Here is a 14209-nt window from a genome sequence, read left to right as displayed (position 1 = left end):
TGCAGCTCTGCGTGCTGCTCAGTACCTGTGACACCCACCCGTGAGCTCACTGGTCTGAGAGGCCTTGTGACGCTTAGTCCATTAAGATTTTAACCCAACGTTATGGGTCATTCAAGAATCAGTTTTAAGGGTCACTGGTCAGTGTTCAGAGGGAAACTTAAGGCTTGTTGGTAGGTGACCTGGAAATCTTAAGGTCACTTTACCTCTGTAAGGCATCTAAGTGTTATCTTGGGTATCCCCCACCCTCTTCTCAGTCCCTAGCCTTTTCCTATCTGTCTCTCTCTCTCCTCTGCTCCCTTCCTTGTCCTACCTCTGTCTCTATTCTATTTTCCTTCCCTCTCTCTGTCCCCCCTCCTCTTTTCTGTAGCTAACTTGGAACTGGCTGTGTAGACCCGGCTGACCTTAAACTCTCAGAGATCAACCTACCCCTGCCTGACAACTTGGTGGGGGTTAAAAGTGTGCCCCAACATGCGCAGCTCAAAATGGTATAATGCTTAAAGACTGTGTGCGTTGTCTGTGCGTGTGTGAGTGTGTGTGCATGTGCATGTGTGCTTTGTTACATTGGCATGTATGTTAGCCTTAAAAAGTGAGTTTTATGTTTTATTTTCCCATGATCTTGTTTGTGTACCTCAAGGCATGCTTGTGTGCATTCTCACTGGCCCTGTCAGCTGCCACTGTTGACACCGCACTAGGACAAGCGGGCCCCAAACTATACAAGGAATACATATGTCAACCATAGTTCATGTCCTGGAAACCTTATTAAAGAAATGTAGCGTACCCCAAAGATTTGTGGGACACCTTTCTGGACTAAGTCTCTTCCCACCTGCCAGCCCCGCCCTGGCAGAAGAACAAATACCCCCCACCCCCAAGCCCACTTACCTTTTGGAAGCTCTTTTGTGGCTGTCAAGTGTTAAAACAACCCTAGTTTATTTGAGGAGAGGTTTGAGCAACACTTACTTTGGGAACAGCCTGGTAGAGATTTACAGCAATCTGACCACCTTCAGTCCCTCACCTGCCACCCCGCTGCCCCCAGGGAGGCCCCTGTCCCTGGAGGGGCTGAGTTCAAATTGGATGAAGGACACCTCTGACTCCTCTCTTGATGTACTGTGTTCATAGTTTGTTTTTTTTTTAATCCATTTATTCTGCACTTGAATTTCACCGCTGAATACTTTATTCAGAAGTCTTCTCTTCGCACCTCAGCATCTCCAGGCTCCGGCACTTGCTTAGCTGTTATGACTCCAGTGACCCGGTGTTCCTGGGTGAGCGCTACGGCTACGGCCTAGGCACAGGCGGCTACAGCTACGTCACAGGAGGAGGCGGGTAAGTGGGAGTGGCTTAGAGACTGGGCCAGCTCTCGTGTCTATCCCTTCAGGGTTAAGAGTCCATGAAACAAAGAAGTGCAGGCCGACAGGAGCGGGATGTAGATCTCTCCCGAGAGACACAGCCAGAATACAGCAAACACAGAGGCGTATGCCAGCAGCAAACCACTGAATTGAGAATAGGACCCCCGTTGAAGGAATCAGAGAAAGAACTGGAAGAGCTTGAAGGGGCTCGAGACCCCATATGTACAACAATGCCAAGCAACCAGAGCTTCCAGGGACTAAGCCACTACCTAAAGACTATACATGGACTGACCCTGGACTCTGACCTCATAGGTAGCAATGAATATCCTAGTAAGAGCACCAGTGGAAGGGGAAGCCCTGGGTCCTGCTAAGACTGAACCCCCAGTGAACTAGATTGTTGGGGGGAGGGCGGCAAGGGGGGGAGGATGGGGAGGGGAACACCCATAAAGAAGGGGAGGGGGGAGGGGGATGTTTGCCCGGAAACCGGGAAAAGGAATAACACTCGAAATGTATATAAGAAATACTCAAGTTAATTAAAAAAAAAAAAAAAAAAAAAAAAAGAGTCCATGAAACCCCGCAGGGGCTCAAGGCCTTTAGATAAAATGTGACCTGTGGGGTTGGGGATTTAGCTCAGTGGTAGAGCGCTTGCCTAGCAAGCGCAAGGCCCTGGGTTCGGTCCCCAGCTCCGGAAAAAAAAGAAAAGAAAAAAAAAATGTGACCTGTGCCTAAGCTCCAGCAAACCTTAAATCAGTTCCTGATCAACTCTAATACACGTTGCATTATAAATGCTCTGGAACGTCCCCTTTCGAGATGAGGATCTGAGGGTGTATCCTCAGCTGGCCCGGAGCGACTCCTCCCCCGTCTCAGAGTGATGCTGGCATTGAGGTGTGCCACCAGGCCTAGCTGGAAATAGTTTTTATATTGTGCCATTTGTGGGATGATGGAAAGAATACAAACAATAAATATTTTCCATCTGGGGTTGGTTGAGTCCAGAAAGAACTACCTGCTCTTTGAACATTAGATTTTTTTTCCCTCCCTGCATAGGCAGACATGGTCTGCGGTTCTGAGGGCTGTCTGTGCTGGCCCACAGATTCTCTTAGGCAGTGGCTGCCTCTATTACAGAAAAACAAACATTACATTTAGGAAACACGAACCGAACTCGTTGTAAAGATTATCTTACTCTTTGAAGAAATAATAGAAAATTCAGGTCAAAGTACGCGGTGGTGGGAATGCTTAATTCTAAATGGCCGAGTAGCCTCCACTGTCTTTTTAGATGGAAGAAAATGCTCACGGATTTCAGTTTCAGAGAAAAAAAAAGTCATTAAAAATTTAAATTATCCGGTGCCTAATAAATCATATTTGATGGAAGAGGAGCATAGAATCTTAGATTAGGCAATTAAGTAATATTTGTATAGGATTTATAGGTTTTAAAATAATAGTTAAAAATCAATCGTTTTAAATGAAGCACCTGCCTGAACTCTATGGGGGAAGATTTTAATTTGATTATTTTTATGGGTAAATCGATCGAGCAGTTAATCTCCTCTGTTATTGCTGCAGCCTTTACTAGTGGGTGTTGAGGGTATGAACTGGTTTGCAGCCCTAGACAGTTATACCCGCCATGCGCCAAGCAGTGTCATCTAAAGTTTATAACCTTTGAAGGGTCAGGCCCTTTCATTCCTGTGTTGTGAAACCTTGGTTTGGAATGGCTCTGTCTTAGTCCGTTTTTTGCCTGCCACTGTAACAAAATGCTCGAGCCCGGGTAACTTTTAACCGGAAGAGGTTTCTCTAGCTGACAGTTTTAGAAGTTCATAGCCCTGACTTGTGCTCAGCCTTGGTGGCAGCCTTCTGGGGGACATCACAGGAGGATGATATTGAAGCAGAAGTACCAGTGTGAGGGAGAATTCATGGTGTGAGGGAGAACCCACCGTGTGAGGGAAAATCTACGTTGACACAGAAAACAGCAGAGGCTGAGGGAGGGCTTCTTCCTAATAACCTGATAGCCAGCAGACTAGCAGACTGATCAGTACTAACTTGATTTCTCCCTGTCTTGTGACCAGAGTGTAACGCCCTCCACCTATCTGGGTTCCTAAAACCTCTGCTGACTTTGGCTTGCACTCTTTGGTCCTTCTAGCCTCATCTGTCTGCGTTCTGGTCCTAATGAGTCCATGTTGAACTTGTTGCAATTTCCCAGAAACACATTGTTTCTTCTTTTCTCTGAACATGGCCTCTGTTCAGCATCGTTTCCCTTCCCAGCTTTCGGTGTCCCGGGCTCTCCCTGTAGACTTGCGTTGGTCACTGGCATTCACCAGGCCTGCTTGTCAGCAGCTGGGCGCAGCCTCTGCAGTCGAAGTTGGATGCTTTTCTAACGCATTTGCTAGCACAGCACATTATGACACCCGTTACCGTCTAATTGCCTATTTACTTTGCTGCTTCCCACTTAAGTTATGAATTATTCGTAGACAGCACCTGTGTCTGTTTCTCATCATGGCCCCACTTTGTAGCAAAGGGACTCATTGCTTTTCAAGCTATAGAGAGCAAGTACATAAACCTGTGTGAGTAAGCACTGGTGTTTAATTTCCACGGAGAGGACATGAGTCACACAAGGTTCGGTTTTTAAACACTTCATTAAGATACTGAAGTGATCTTCATGAACTGATACCTTCGGTAAGCCTTTGATAAAAGAGACAGACAACATTACAACCTTGTGTACTTTCTCCAGGGCCACTTAGGAGTTTCCAAGGATTTGCCTTAAGAATTGATTTGTTTGTTTGGTTTTTGTTGTTGCTTTTTTTTTTTTTTTAAACGCAGCAGGTTAGGGGATGCAGAGGGGGCTCTGTGGTGAAGAGCACTGGCCGCTCGTCAGTTCCCACTGCTGCTGCAAAGTCTGGATGTTCAGATAACTCCCTAAGGGCACAGCTAGGGACTTGCTCCCAGGACGGCCTGTGAAAATGTGTCTGGCCCCGCTGCCTACCTCTGTAGCACAGACCGGCAGGGACAGTAGTAAACAGTCTTCCCTCAAACTTGGGCCCCCTGGTGTCATGTGGATCTAGAACCCAGCGGTCAAGGGAAGACAGAAAAGTTGTATGAAAGAAATGTTGCTGTCCGAGATGCTGGGGGTGGGGGCCTAGAAAGACCAGAGTGGGCTGAGACTCCATTAGGAAGTACCACGCACAAGGTCAAACAGTGTCCCAGCATGTTGAAGATGGGTTCTGAGCCAGGCTGTGCCTTTAATCCCAGTCCTTGGGAGGCAGAGGCAGGCAGGTGGATCTCTGAGTTCAAGGCCAGCCTGGTCTATAGAGTGAGTTCCAGGACAGCCAGAGCTACACAAACAAAACAGAAAAAGACAGGTCACTGTCCACCCCTGCGTTATTTTTTGTTACTGTGATTAAACATGATACATGTGTTAACCATGACACAAAGTAACTTTGGGAGCAAAGGGTTTGTTTCATCCGATACTTTGCAGTCCATCATGAAGGCACATCAGGGAAAGAGCTGAAGTGGAGACCATGGCGGAGTGCCTGGCTCATTCCCCATGCCTGCCTTTTATACAACCCAGGACCGCATGCCTAGGGGTGTCACTACCCACAGTGAGTGGGCTGGACCCCCGTATCAGTTATTAACCAGGAAAATGGCCCACAGATTGCCTCCAGGCCAAACTAATAGAGGCATTTTCTCAAGAGAGGTTTCCTCTTTCCGGATGACTCTAGCATGTATCAGGTTGACAAAAAGTAACACAGTAACATTAGAAAAACAGAATCACACAGGGTCTATTTACAGGAGATACATATAAAAGTGTCTACTAGGGAGGTAAATGTCTCTGAAGGTGACTTTGCTCCCACACAGTGTACAAACTGTCCTCTCCAGTTAGGTTAAACAGACTCCAGGGCACTGCTCTAATCCCTGTTTCTGTCTGCATCCATCCGCCAGCATGGTGTTCAGCAGGGAAGCCATCCGGAGACTTCTTGCGAGCAACTGCCGTTGCTACAGCAACGACGCTCCCGACGACATGGTCCTGGGCATGTGCTTCAGCGGGTTGGGAATCCCCGTGACACACAGCCCTCTCTTCCATCAGGTGAGAAAACGTTCCTCTTGTCTCAGGTGGGGAGTCCTCCTCCCTTGGAGACTATATTCCTTTCTCCTCTCATATTTTGGAAATCTTAAGGAAGATGCTGACCGCTTCCACGGGGAATATTATTTATCGATTGTTAGATGTGTGAGTGTTCTGTCTGCTTGCATGTATGTGTATCACGCACATGCCTGCTACCCACAGAGGTCAGAAAACTGGAGCAGTGGATGCTTCGGGAGCTGCCTTGTAGGTACTGGGAACTGAACCTGGGTCCTCTGGAAGAGCAGCCAGTGCTCTTAACTGTTGAGGCATCTCTCCAGCCTCTCCCTCTCTCCCTCCCTCCCTCCCTTCCTCTCTCCCTCCTTCCCTCCCTCCCTCTTTCTGTCTTTCCCAATAAGTAGCAAATCCAAGCACTTTAGATCTTCAATCCTAGCAATACAGAAAACTGAGCACAGCACAATCTCACTATAGAAAAGCAACGTGAACAGAGCAAAGAACGTGTAAGCATTGTCAAGGAAGGTAGAATGTGCCTGTATCCAGGGATGCACAGGGGGGCTCAGAAGAGAGCTTTTCTGAGAGGAAGCTCATGGGAGCCCTCACTCGTGGCCCCTGCTGGAAGGCACTTACGCACCCAGGCCTGGAGATGTCTTTCCCTTTTAGGCCTGCGTCTTACGCTATCTTTACGATAGCTCAGAAAGTGATTTGCTCTTTGTTCCTGCCTCTGGGACTCTGGGTCTTCATGTTTCACTCACAGTGCTTGTGTGTAAGGGAACTTGGGAAGATTAATTAGAATTTTCTAGAGCAGCCTCCTTCCTCCTAGGAAGACCGAAAGATAATGTAACCCTGGAGCGGAAGTCCTTTGAAGATAACTCAGCAACGATATTTTTAAAGTTATGTGTTGCTGCTCACGTTTCAAACTCTTGATTTCCCTGATTCACACAGTAAATCTGAACCCTTTGTGGTGTCCAAGGGGGTTTATAGCCTGCGCCCCCAGCCTATGCTGCTGTATCCGCTCTCTCTAGAGAGTGGTCAGATTTGAAGGGGACTTGACATTTGTAATATCTCAACCCAGAGCTCCATGCTGCTTGTGCTGAGAGAACCCGAGGCAGGGTACCCACACCTCAGATCCCCGGTGTATGAGGGATGGAGAGGGACTCAGAGCGTCCTCAGACGATCAGCGCCTCCTGTTTCTGTCAGGGTTGGTCACTGGGAAATCCTAGGCCTGGATGACCCGTTCCAAAATCACATTTCACCAATGGATATAGCAATAATGTGATGCCCAGCGAGCTCTCTGCATAAAAAAACAAAATAAAACAAAACAAAACAACAACAACAAAAAAACCCAGATATTAAGCCGGACAAGAATAATAAATAATGCTTTCAGGACTCTGGACATCAAATGAAAACTAATGATAAACTTAGAAACGTTAACTTCTCAAAATCTCCCTGCTATACATACCTTTCAAAAATGAATAGTGGAACACAAACCCTTCATGTCCGAAGTGTCCATCATCCCACCCGCTCCCTGCCCTTTAGCTTGGTTACAGAGAACACTTTTACCTGTATGTGCCTCACTGGAATAAATAAAGGCTTTGTTCAGAGGAGAGGACTTGGCTTGGGGAAGACAAGAGGAAAACATACAATGTCAGCCAACATTGCTATCAGTATTTTTTTATTGGATATTTTTAAATTTACATTTCAAATGTTATCCTCTGGGGTTGGGGATTTAGCTCAGTGGTAGAGCGCTTGCCTAGGAAGTGCAAGGCCCTGGGTTCGGTCCCCAGCTCCGAAAAAAAGAACCAAAAAAAAAAAAAAATGTTATCCCCTTTCCTGGTTTCCCATCCACTAACCTCCTATCCCATCCCCCCTCCCCCTGCTTCTATGAGGGTGCTCCCCCCACCCAACCACACACCCCTTCTGGCCTCCCTGCCTTGACATTCCCCTACACTGGGGCGTCAAGCCTTGGCAGGACCAAGGGCTTCTCCTCCCATTGGTGTCCAATAAGGCCGTCCTCTGCTACATATGCTGCTGGAGTCATGGGTCTGTCCATGTGTACTCTTTGGATGTTGGTTTAGTCCCTGGGAGCTCTGGTTGGTTGGTATTATTATTCTTATGGGGTTGCAAGCCCCTTCAGCTCCTTCAATCCTTTCTCTAACTCCGTCAATGGGGACCCCGTTCTCAGTTCAATGGTTGTCTGCGAGTGTCCACCTCTGTATTCGTCATGCTCTGGCTGGGCCTCTCAGGAGACAGCTATATCAGGCTCCTGTCAGCACGCACTTCTTGGCATCAGTAATATTGTCTTGGTTTAGTGGCTGTATGTATATGGTGGGGCAGTCTCTGAATAGCCAGCCATTCCTTCAGTCTCCGATCCAAACTTCGTTTCTGTATTTCCTCCTGTGAGTATTTTTGTTCCCTCTTCTATGAAGGACTGAAGCATCCGCACTTTGGTCATCCTTCTTCTTGAGCTTCATGTGGTCTGTGGATTGTATCTTGGGTAATCTGAGCTTTTGGGTTAATATCCACTTATCAGTGAGTGCATACCGTGTGTGTGTGTGTGTGTGTGTGTGTGTGTGTGTGTTTTGGGTTTTTTGTGTGTGTGTTTGTGTTACCTCACTTAGGATGATATTTTCTAGTTCCATCCATTTGCCTGTGAATTTCATGAAGCCATTGTCTCTGTATCCATTCCTCTGTTGAAGGACATCTGGGTTCTTTCCAGCTTCTGGCTATTATAAATAAGGCTGCTATGAACATGTGGGGCATGTGTCTTTGTTATATGTTGGGGCATCTTTTGGGTATATGCCCAAGAGAGGTATAGCTGGGTCCTCAGGTAGTGGAATGTCCAATTTTCTGAGGAACCTCCAGACTGATTGTACCAGCTTGCAATCTCACTAACAATGGAGGAGTGTTCCTCTTTCTCCACTTCCTCGCCAGCATCTGTTGTCACCTGAGTTTTTGATCTTAGCCATTCTGACTGGTGTGAGGTGGAATCTCGGGGTTGTTTTCATTTGCATTTCCCTGATGACTAAGGATTTTTAACATTTCTTCAGATGCTTCTCAGCCATTTGATATTCCTCAGTTGAGAATTCTTTGTTTAGCTCCGTACCCCATTTTTAATAGGGTTATTTGACTCTCTGCAGTCTAACTTCTTGAGTTCTTTGTAGATACTGGATATTAGCCCTCTACTGGATGTAGGATCGGTAAAGATCTTTTTCCAATCTCTTGGTCGCCATTTTGTCCTAATGACAGTGTTCTTTGTCTTACAGAAGCTTTACAATTTTATGAGGTTCATTTGTCCATTCTTGATCTTAGAGCATAAGTCATTGGTGTTCTGTTCAGGAAATTTTCCCCTGTGCCCATGTGTTTGAGGCTCTTCCCCACTTTTTCTTCTATTAGTTTGAGTATATCTGGTTTGATGTGGAGGTCCTTGATCCACTTGGACTTGAGCTTTTTAAAGGGTGATAAGCATGGATTGATCTGAATTCTTCTACATGCTGACCTCCAGTTGAACCAGCACTATTTGTTGAAAGTGCCATCTGGATGATTTTAGCTCCTTTGTCAAAGATCAAGTGACCATAGGTGTATGGGTCATTTCTGGGTCTTCAGTTCTATTCCATTGATCTACCTGCCTGTCTCTGTACCAATACCATACAATTTTTAAAACTATTGCTCTGTAATACAGCCTGAAGTCAGGGATAGTGATTCCCCCAGAAGTTCTTTTATTGTTGAGGAAAGTTTCCACTATCCTGGGTTTTTTTGTTTTTTGTTTTTTTCACTATTCCAAATGAATTTGCAAATTGCTCTTTCTAACTCTGTGAAGAATTGAGTTGGGATTTTGATGGGGATTGCATTGAATCTGTATCTTGCCTTCAGCAAGATGGCCATTTTTACAGAATCCAAGGCCATCCTGGTCTACATAGGAAGTTCTAGGCCAGCCTGAGCTATATAGAGAAATCCTGTCTCAAAAATCAAAACAAAACAAAATGGTCCTCTGGAATAATAATTTAAAAGATTCGCCTTTACTTATTGTGAGGGTGGGTGAGGGATGCCATGGTATCATGCGATGGTCAGGTGAGGCCTCGCTGCATGCCACCAGGTTGTGTGCTCTTTGAGGACAAGGGCGGATTCCTAGCTCCGTTGTGCCCCAGAGCCTGACATACACACGGAACGTGTCAGAGCGAAGTGGTTCAGTGCTGGCGGTGCTCTATGCTTCGAAAGGAGTCAGAGGCAGCTGAGCCCAGTCCTAAACAGCACCTAATGCCAAAAAGGCCTGCAGTGTCAGGCTGGGAGGAGGGGAGGTGACCTGCATGGGGACCCCACTTCACAGAGGCTTGCTATCTGAACCCACATGTAAACCACAGGCAAGAAATAAGGCTGCCAGGCAAGGTGCATCTGGCAACTGCTTAAAGCGGCAGGGGCTTCACGGTGGGAGCCAGTTCCTCAGGCTTGGCATTAAGCTGTGCCAATCATTACTTGAAAATAGATGTTTTTATTATACAGTATATTCTGAGTACAGTTCCCCTTGCTCAGTCCCTCCCAGCTCCTCTCTGCCTCCCCCTCTCCACAAATCCACATGCCTTTTTTTTCTCTCATTAGTAAACAAACAAGGGGTTGGGGATTTAGCTCAGTGGTAGAGCGCCTGCCTGGCAAGCGCAAGGCCCTGGGTTCGGTCCCCAGCTCCGAAAAAAGAAAAAAAAAAAAAAAAAGAAAACAAACAGATCGAAAACCCAAAAATAATAAAATAAAATAAAGTAAAAACAAACAGACCAAAATAGGACAGGGGGGCCCCAGCCCAAAAGCACAAGAAGCGCGCGCGCGCACACACACACACACACACACACACACACACACACACCATCCCAAACTGTCAAAAGCACAAGAAACACACACACACACACACACACACACCATCCCAAACTGTCAAAAGCACAAGAAACACACACACACACACACACACACACACACACACACACACACACACACCCCTAAAAATCGCAGTGAGTTCATTTTGTGTTGATTATCTACTGCTGAGTGTGGAACCTGACCTTGGGTGAGGTTTGCACACCCAGTGAAACTCCTTTGGAGAAAACTAATTCTTCCTTTGCCAGCGGTTATCAACTGGAGATAACTTCTGGGTTAGGGTTAGAACATTGTGTCCACTTCCTCTCTCAGTGCTGGGACCCCCATTCAGCTTAGACCGGTGCAGGCCCTGCGCATGCTCCGTGAGGTCATATAAGTGCGTCAGCCATATTGGGCACAGAAGGCCTTGTTTCCGTGGCGTCTTCCGTTCCCACGGGCTCTTACAATTTTTCTTACCCCCACCCTGCGGACTCTTTGAGCCCCGAGGGAGAGATTTGATGGAGATGTTACATTTGGGACTGGGTGTTCCAAGGTCCCTCTGCCTCGTGCAGTTGTGGGTCTTCGTATTTGTCCCCATCTGCAGGAGGAATGAGCCGATCATTCGTAATCACCAGGAAGCCGTAACTCTCTGATTTTTTTTTTTTTTTTTTTTTTTTTGTGTGTGTGTGTGTGCAGGCTCGGCCAGTAGATTACCCCAAGGACTACCTCTCCCATCAGATTCCAGTATCATTTCACAAACACTGGCACATTGACCCGGTAAAGGTGTATCTCACGTGGCTGGCACCCAGTGAGGAAGACCAAGCCACGCAGGAGACACAGAAGGATCCAAGAGAAGAATTATAGGGCGAGTGTGGGACACGCGGATACAAGAGATTCGCCCTGTCTATGGAGCGTCAGTCCGACTGCTTGTATGTGCCATGTGAAGCGGGCACTTCCCAGCCCTCATGGATATGTGGTATTTTTTGGATGGGTAAACTCCTAGAGGGACCTGGGGAAAAAAATCACTTGTTTTGATTGATGTCTTTATTGTAACACAACAATTATTGTGCCTAGTATAGCCACCACGGGCTGTGACACAACAGCTCTTTGACTGTCACAGGAAATAAATGGCTCCTGAAGTCCTTTTCTATTTTCTCCATTGTAACGGGGACTCTAATACAAGAATATGACTGGCTACCACTCCACATAAACATTGAGTCTTTTAGACATTTGCCAAAGGAATGACCTTTAAGCCAGCGGTTCTTGGCTTGTGGGTCTCGACCCCCTGGGAATGGCAGTGGTCAGATATCCGGTATCCTGTGCATTAGGTATCTACATTTCGATCCACAACTGTAGAAAAATGAACAGTTGTGAAAGTAGCAGGGAAATAGTTTTCTGGTCATGGTGTCAGCACAACACGAAGGAAGCATATTAAAGAGTCAGTGCCTCAGGAAGGTGGAGAACCACGACTTTTAAGTGGTCCTGCTGATAGAAATTGGTTCCCAGGCACTCAGTAGGAATGCGGTACCAAGGCTAGTTAGTACAACCTAAAACTCAATGTGAACTCCACCAGCTGTACAATCACGGTTACTCTTTCCCCCGTTCTGCTGCTTGCACCCCAAAAAACAGAAACTCAAGGCCATCTGGTGAAGCCTCTGCTCCCTTTGAAGTGCATGTTGGTGCCAGTCTCCCCAAAGTCCTCCCATGTAGAGTGGACAGGACGTCATCAGAAATTAGGATCTCTTCTGTGTCAGCAGCGGGGATGGGAGTCTGGAGATGTGAGCAGCTTCTGGAGCTGGCCTGTAACTCTTGCTTTTCTCTGAGTGATACATAGTAACTTGCTTCTGGCTCAGGCTAGACCATCCGGGTCCTGGTAGCTGCAGCCTGGAGTCTCAGGAGAGGACAGCACCTGGCTGGGCAATTTCTCTGTTTTTGTTTTTGTTTTTGTTTTTTTATAAAGAATGAAATCTGAACAACTGTGTTTTAAAGCAACCCTCATTTTCCAATCACACCTTTTATTATGTCGGAATTTAACAGTTCAGTATTAATATGTAGAGTACTGTGTGTTAATGTTTAAAGACGATGATTTTGTTATATAAAGGTCTTTGCATGTGATCTGATCTCAAGCTCCTGGGGTTATATGTCATAATCCTTCCTTTAATTCTATCTGTGCTTCATTAACCTTACTTAAAGGCTTCTAAACCCCTACAGCCTTTAAAGCCACACCATCGAAAATACCTGTGTAATTATTTTTTATCTGTATGTTCTATGTCGCTGACTTTTGACTCATGTTGATGTAATAGTATCTATCATCCTCTTCCCAAATTAATAAGTACCAGGACTGACGTGTGGCCTGCTACTTTTGGCCTCTGGTGGAACACAGTCTGGGAAAATGGATTTTGTGGTTCAGCCAGAAACTGGGCAGAGGACAGTCAAGTGCATGAAAAGGGACCATACGGGTGTCTGGGTGCCAGCTGATGACTCCAGCATCATTGCTGATACAGCTGTGGGTGTGGCCGTTGCTATGACAGCTCTTACACTGAGCACTAATACCGACCCCCGGGGGGCGGGGGCTGGCTGCTACACCAGTACAGGACAGGGATCCGCTCAGCCCATCCCTCCACCTCTGCTCATGAAGTTACCAGCCTGAGACCAGAGGAAGTTTCATTTGGTAGGACAGAAGCTAGCAGTCGTCTAAACCTTTCTTTTCATGAGCTGTGTCCTCTTCCTCCCCACCCCTCACCCCCCCAGGATCCCTCCTGGTATTTCTAGATATGTGGTTAAATATGTTTCCCTTTTGGAACTACAGGAGCCTTGCCGTGAATACAATGTCTCCACTTCCGTTCACATTTATCTATTGGTTGAGGCTAGATGGGGGGTGGGGAGAAGCATGAAGGACAGGATCGGAGGAATTGGGAACACTGGCAGATCAGTAAGGCAATCGATGCAAGCTAAACAAATTAGGAAAAAGCAAAGAAATAAAAATATAGTTTACAAAGGTATTATGTTTGATGGAGCAAATGACAGGCCCTATTTGAACACCAACTGAGATTTGATATCTTAAAAAACAAAAACAGAAAACGTAATCTTGAGCCTGGAGTTTCGGGGCACATTCCACCCTCTTCGCTGTTCTTTTCCCCTTTAAGTAAGGATTTCTTTGCCAATGGATATTTTTATCCTAAGGATTTAGCACCAAGGATTTATGTATGGAATTACCTAGTAGGTCATTTTTACACTTAAGCCATTTCTCATGACCCAGCACATCGCCTGACTGTAGGCTTTTTACATCTTACAGCTAAATCAGACGTCGAGACACAAAAATAACCTTTGTCGAATGCTCGGGAACGTAATCGCTCAGCAGCCCGAGTAACAAACGATGCTACGCAGAGTCATGTAGACGCCAGTGTTCTCTGCGTGCCCTGATTGATCGGCGATGTTTAGTGCATCATGGCCATCACGGTTATTGATGTGTATAGAGAACCTCAGAGACTCACAACACAGTAGACATTTGTAAGAATATTTGTGGCGCCTCGGTTCGTAGACGCATCATTTCTGTGGAAGAAAATCAATCAATGTACCATTACGTATGCTATAGCAGACTTACAAAGGGTCTTTGTTCCTGCCCGTCTTTGAATGACAGGCCTGAAAAGGTGCTATTGTTTATGTCCCCAAGCCCTCTAAACAAGTCACCTGCAAAATGTGTTCTCCTCCTTTCTATAGAATAAAATAACAGCTTTGTTTCTGGTATGCTTTGGCCCCTGTTGTCTCTTTAAAGGTTTGGAAACTCCAAGCAGGGGAGGAGAGGGCAGGGGACAGGAAGGGGAGATCAGGGGGGAGAAGGGAGGCAGGGAAAGGGAGGGAATGGCAGAGGAGAGGAGGGGAGGAGAGGGGAGGCAGGAGAGGGGAGGGAAGGGGATGGCAGAGGAGAGCAGGGGAGGGGAGGAGAGGGGAAGGGATGGCAGAA

The 14209-nt window shown here is 46.5% G+C and overlaps 1 protein-coding gene across 1 annotated transcript in view; it reads left to right on the top strand.

The window, feature by feature from the left end:
* B3glct (beta 3-glucosyltransferase) overlaps window positions 1-13992 on the top strand; it is a 91281-nt gene extending 77289 nt beyond the window's left edge. The window contains exons 13-15 of the mRNA NM_001398955.1: window positions 1201-1320; window positions 5271-5415; window positions 10942-13992. Of these exons, the coding sequence (NP_001385884.1) occupies window positions 1201-1320; window positions 5271-5415; window positions 10942-11109 (433 nt within the window). The 3' untranslated portion in view covers window positions 11110-13992. The remainder of the gene's footprint in view (window positions 1-1200; window positions 1321-5270; window positions 5416-10941) is intronic.
* Window positions 13993-14209: the final 217 nt, after the last annotated feature.

This window comes from Rattus norvegicus, chromosome 12, assembly GCF_036323735.1.
Source record: "Rattus norvegicus strain BN/NHsdMcwi chromosome 12, GRCr8, whole genome shotgun sequence".
Classification (NCBI taxonomy): Eukaryota; Metazoa; Chordata; class Mammalia; order Rodentia; family Muridae; genus Rattus; species Rattus norvegicus.
Note: the sequence above shows the minus strand (reverse complement) of the source record. Positions and strands in the feature narration are given on the sequence as shown.